This window comes from Seriola dumerili, unplaced genomic scaffold, assembly GCF_002260705.1.
Source record: "Seriola dumerili isolate Sdu_G_001 unplaced genomic scaffold, Sdu_1.0 BDQW01000088.1, whole genome shotgun sequence".
NCBI lineage: Eukaryota > Metazoa > Chordata > Actinopteri > Carangiformes > Carangidae > Seriola > Seriola dumerili.
The window spans coordinates 15,355,639-15,361,404 of NW_019174343.1; the positions used below are offsets into that span (position 1 = coordinate 15,355,639).

The 5,766-nt window shown below is 37.4% G+C and overlaps 1 protein-coding gene across 1 annotated transcript; it reads right to left on the reverse strand.

The window, feature by feature from the left end:
• Positions 1–838: 838 nt before the first annotated feature.
• LOC111221630 (collagen alpha-1(VII) chain-like) lies at positions 839–4,899 on the reverse strand (the record flags this gene model as incomplete). Its single annotated transcript, XM_022745084.1, has 6 exons — positions 839–904; positions 3,642–3,722; positions 3,919–3,981; positions 4,059–4,121; positions 4,585–4,638; positions 4,846–4,899. Coding segments are annotated over 6 exons (381 nt in total), but the record flags the coding sequence as incomplete, so codon positions are not given.
• Between the last annotated feature and the right edge of the window lie 867 nt (positions 4,900–5,766).

Consider the following 5,766-nt stretch of genomic DNA (forward strand, 5'->3'; position numbering starts at 1 on the left):
TGTTATTGTCATTTTGAGGTTTTCCCTCATTTTCTTCACATTCATTTACTTTAATGTATTCAAATTTTTTGTATTGTGCAGACATTTAATTGAATCAAGATTAAAAATGAATCAAAACGATCTATTTGAAACAACAAATTAAACAAAACTACTCATAAAAAATGACTTGACAAAAACTTGTGTTTAAAGACTGAGACAAGACGATGACTTGCAAAAATCAAATGAGTCAAATGAAGCAACACAAGAAGTCAGAATCAGGAACATAACAAAACACCTACACACAGTAGCAGATATTTTAGGCCAATTTTAAGATAATATATATTTATATCTGGAAGGAACCTGGACAAACTGCATTTCACACTGTTGTGTTATGCTGTTCAAACAACATGAATTATACTCAATTGTACTCCATCTTTTGAAAAATATATTTTGACACGGATTGCCCTCAATACAGACTCTGCAGCAGCACGTGGTACAGTATACTGTTGTGACTCGGCTCACTCACCTCCACACGCTGAGCATCAGGTCGATGGACCGGAAAGAAGCAGACAAAGAGGGAATAATAAAGTCAGTCAGTTTAAAGAGTCATGGCAATACAGAAGTTCTCTACAGCTTTTTTGTATAACACTTTCATTGATGTGATTACCATCTGAAGTTAAACTTGGGGACAACACTGATAAATTCACATTGCATGAAAGACTCACCACAGTACAGACTCATCTCTGAGTGAATGAAATCTCTGATCTCATCCTCCTGAATTCAAAATAAAGAGGGAAACCAGACAAAACACACTTACAAACATGACCCCCTATCAACAGATTGAGCCCTGCAATAAGGATCAAGCACTGACCGTCATGCCTTGCTCTCCTCTGTCTCCCTTGGTTCCGTCTGGACCCATTTCTCCCTGCAAAATGGACAGGTGTAAGGGCTTGTTCTAGTGAAACATTTGCATGTGGGGAGGCAAACACTATCATTGTCATGAATAATTCCCTGCAAAGAAAAGACAGCAAAAAAACTCTAAGAGACATTTGTCGATTGTGTGATTACATGATCTTCAACTACTTGAACGTTCATTGGTTTTTGCAGCAAACGGAAAAATGAGACAGTACATTTTTCTAACATGGCAACTCAGATTAAATTAACATAAAATTGAATGAAAAAGTAATACAAAAAGATAGAGGGATTATGTGTAGTTTAGTGAGAAAACAAAGTATATTTTCCGCCATCTGTCCAATAGAGTAATAAATAAAAGAAACATGGACCTTTCATGTTGTTTCAGGAGTCTCAAGAGGTCTTGAGGAACACAGGTATTTATGAAACTTCCACAATTGTTGTTCCTCATTATAAACTTCAGAAGTTTAGTTGTAGCTCCTTCTACGGAGATTGTCTCGAGGAATGTTTGAAACCACAGTCTCTTTAAGCTGACCTGTGTCCTTCCAATTCATTGCTATCAGTCTTTTAGCTGTCATGCATCAGGTTGTTTGATTTTGTTGTGTTTGGACCAGGTTCTTTCTACTGTTTAATTCAAAAGGCAAATTTTTCAAAATCTTGTTTGCAGTACCAACAAAGATCAGAATCAGACACGCCCATTCTATGCAATTAAACAGGGGTTAAACATGTTCTATGTACAAAATTGTAATTGATCATTCTGTTCTTAATCAATTTAGATTCCAGACACGATCCCATTCTTCAGTTTCAATGTTTTGTTCATCAATTTGTATAATTTTGATGCAATTTTGTCTTCTTGTCTGACACAACTTCATCAAAACTGGTCATTTTCAGTGTGTGGGTTGCGTAACTCAGAGGTTGTTGTTGATTCCCCGTAGCGAAAGGGATTTCGAAAATTCTAACAGGCCTGAAGCGGAAGGAGAGGAGAATGCCACCTGAAATAGGCATTCAATGGCTAGCTTATACCCCCAGCCTACATCCAGTGAGTCAAACTAGTGAGACAATAACCTGCTCTCCTCTGTCTCCCGGGATACCTGGGATACCGCGTGGACCAACCAAGGAGGGACCACTTGGCCCTCTCTCTCCCTGAAAAACAAGCAAAACATTAATTGCAATATACAACATATCTACTGTAAGCATATGTAGCTTAACACTTATACTACAAGTAAAAAAAAAAAAAAGTTAAAACAATAAAATGTTTTCACACAGCAACAATGTCCCATGCATACGTTATCACTGGACAGGTGGTATTTGCCTGTATTGTTTAATTGAAAACAAATATAGATAACAGTTTGTGTTACACTATTTCCATTGGAATTGTTTCTCCAAAGAAGTTGTTATACACTGTCCTTATGCTGCTTCAGTCCACACACACAGTATCCAAATGTGATTTCATTATGATGCAGACATCAAGGCTAAAGAGAATACTTCTTTCATACTGTTGTAATGCAGTTCTGGTACATACATTATGACACTGATGTAATAAACATACCAGTTATATGTGTAAATATCTTTTTTTTTCTACAAAGCACATCCAGTACACATAGTCCTTAGTAAACTGGGTAATGGGAATATTTGCACAGCCTGTATGTGGAGTATGCTGTAAATTTGACATTTTCTTTTATATCATCATATGCATTTCCTCCTCAGGTGCATTCAATAAGTTCCTGCTCTCCTGTTACCCACTTTCTTTATTTGCTTGATGATGAAGCAGACAAGCCAGTCAAATGCAGGGCCAATCAAACTGTCAATCATCATGTAATCACAGTAATCAAACAAAACTGTCAGGTGAAAATACAAATACAAAAAGACTGTACTCTTTTCCTATCAGTCTTATATCATATGTTATGTTTGGACTTTTGATTCATTTCCTGTTTTATTTTTTTTAAATTACTTCCCTTGTGTGTCTTGTCTGTTATGTTACTTCCTGTCTTTGTCCTGGTTCCCTCCTTGTAGATTGTCTGCCACGCCCCAATGTGTTTCACCTGTGTTCTATTACCTTTGCCTCCCTTGTGTATTTAAGTCTCTGTCTTCCCCTCGGTCTTTGTCAGTTCTTCCCGTTTTGCTCAGTTCGGATTTTGGATTTTTCCCTGTGTCTTTTGCTTCAGTGTTTTCAGTGTTAAGATTTTCTGCTTTACTTCTGTTTAGTATCCTCAGTTCCCCTCGTGTTTGTTTTGGACATTGGTTTCCCGGCCTGGATTCATTTCAAATTTAAGACTTTATACTGTTCGTTGTTTAATAAATCCCCTTTTTCCCCTTGGATTGTCCCCATTTGAGTCTCCATCATACTTCTTATTTACAGTATGTCAAAACTGTAAAAACAAAAGTTTTATCTAAGTTGCCAATACTTCTGAGATACCCGACAGCTGCTATTTTGTGTACTCACTTGATGACACAATTCCTACTTTTGTCTATTTTTGCTTCTATTATACTATATCTTTCTGTGTTAGATCACCATAAAATCTGTACACGGTCATAAGTGATGCAGCACCCACTTTCTGATATAACAAGGGATTGTTGAAATGTCACTATATCCTCACCTATATTTCCTTCAACAGACTTCCACCTCCATAATAACAATAATAATGGTAATAATAATAATGAACTTTAATTCTATATTGCTTTTCAAAACCAGACAAAGCATTTCCAAAGTTAAGAATTATCCATCATCAAGCCAAAGTATGAATTGCTACCTTCTGTCCCTGGATCCCCTCAGGGCCTTTAGCACCATCCACCCCTCTGGGACCAGAAAGACCAGGCACACCAGACAGACCCTACAGGAAGCACAAAGACTGTTAATTATGTATCTCAAGGTTTCCTGTGGTTATTAGGATGAGTGATGCTGTGCTCGTGCTTCTAACAGCACTTGCAGTATATGAAGATTAGGTACAGTGCATAGCCTGATTATCAAGCAGTTACTTTTAGACCTGTATGTATACTGTGCTAGAGAAGTTAAAGTTGTACACTCACCCTTTCACCTTTCTCTCCCTGAGCTCCTTTGGGTCCTGTAAGCCCGTTAAAACCACGGTCACCCTACACAGACAAAGAAAAGCAGTTAGATTTCGCATTGAGACATTATTGTACAAAGTTTGTTATAATACAGTACGCACCTTGGGGCCAACTAGTCCCTCTTTTCCAAGGCTCCCAGGGGCCCCAGGATGTCCAACATCCCCCTGGAAAGAGAGCACATCTGATGACGACCAATCTTTAAGAACTGCACAAAGACATGTAATACACCACATGATGCCTGTTTTTCTACAGATATGAGTGTTGGGCCTCAGTCCACTCAACATGGTGGAGACCACATGTTCTTTTCTACAGACAAAGGAGGGTCATGTAAACTCAAATCCCCCAGAATCCTTTACCCTTCACACTTTTTTCCCTGGGTGTGAAACCCACCCAGGGACCTAAAAACCAGATAGTATTGATCACTGTGTGACATGTGACCCAAGATATCACCAGGCCAACAAAATCCAGCTCCAGTTCCAAATTGATAGTATAATTTTGACTGCATCAATAACCTATGGAACTTTAATTCTTTTGAATAGTTATTACTTAATATTAATCATTTTAATATTTTCTTCATTTTTGATAGCCAATAATTGATAACCTACCAATGCCCAACATGAGTCATACCTGTTCACCTTTTCTTCCTGGTAGGCCTGATCGTCCATGAATACCGGCATCCCCCTGAACACAAAGATATTTGTTTATTTCGTTTTATTGTTATGTTTATTAAGTTTATTGTTATTTTGTGTGCTAGCTGCTTCTGTTTGTTTGTTTGTTTGTTATAAAATAATAAAAACCCCACAGTATGAAACTGTCATGATACAATGTTTTCATTTATTTCTTGTCCTCTTCCTTCAACCATATCCCAATTTTCTGTCTCAATCTCACCTTCTTTCCTTTGAGTCCAGTGCTTCCACAAACCCCCTTGGATCCTCTGTCACCCTGGAAACACAAATATTTGTCATTGACAGGACTGGGAAAGGGATAAGGTTGTTAGGTCCAGCCACTCTAAATCCACATGCATGGTTTCTGACTGCACATACTGCACACTGGTATTATCTTCAAATCTTCAAATGATCTTTTATTTTTTTATTTAACCCCTTCGGGTGAATCCCATTGAGTTAGAAATCTCATTTTCAAGAGAAACCTGAATGTACTGTACATAAAAACATAATAAAAACAATTTGTGAACAGACAGTCAAAAACTACTTTACAATACAATTTAAATAAACAATAAAACTACTAAATTGTAATAAAAAAATAAACAAGGAAAATTTTAAACGTATAGGATGCCAATATTGTAAAACACAACCAACAGTCTCATCAGTCCCAATATTGTAAAACACAACCAACAGTCTCATCAGTTAAAACAACTGCATTATGTTATGGGAATGTTTAAAATCTTGTTTCTAGCTTATAAAACTATTCATTTTTAAAGTGCTCTGTAGCTTATTCAATGTGTCTGGGGCACTGACTCCAAATGGAGTCTTCCTAAATTTACCTTAGGTACATGGAGTGTTCAGTTTGGTGCGTACCAACCTTTTTCATAAATACTCTATGGTACCAACTGATCTGACCAAGAGAGACATAATATATGATGGTAATTTCCCAATAAGGGCTGAGTAAATGAATAGGGACCACTGCATGTCATGTCATGAACAACATGGTGCAACACTGTTCAATAACCATGTGTGGCCCATGTATTTGAAACACAAGAACATTCATACGTAAAACCGGAAGGGACTGGTAGTATTCACCTTCTCTCCTCGAGCACCATGAATCCCTGGGGGTCCCTGAAGAACACACAGA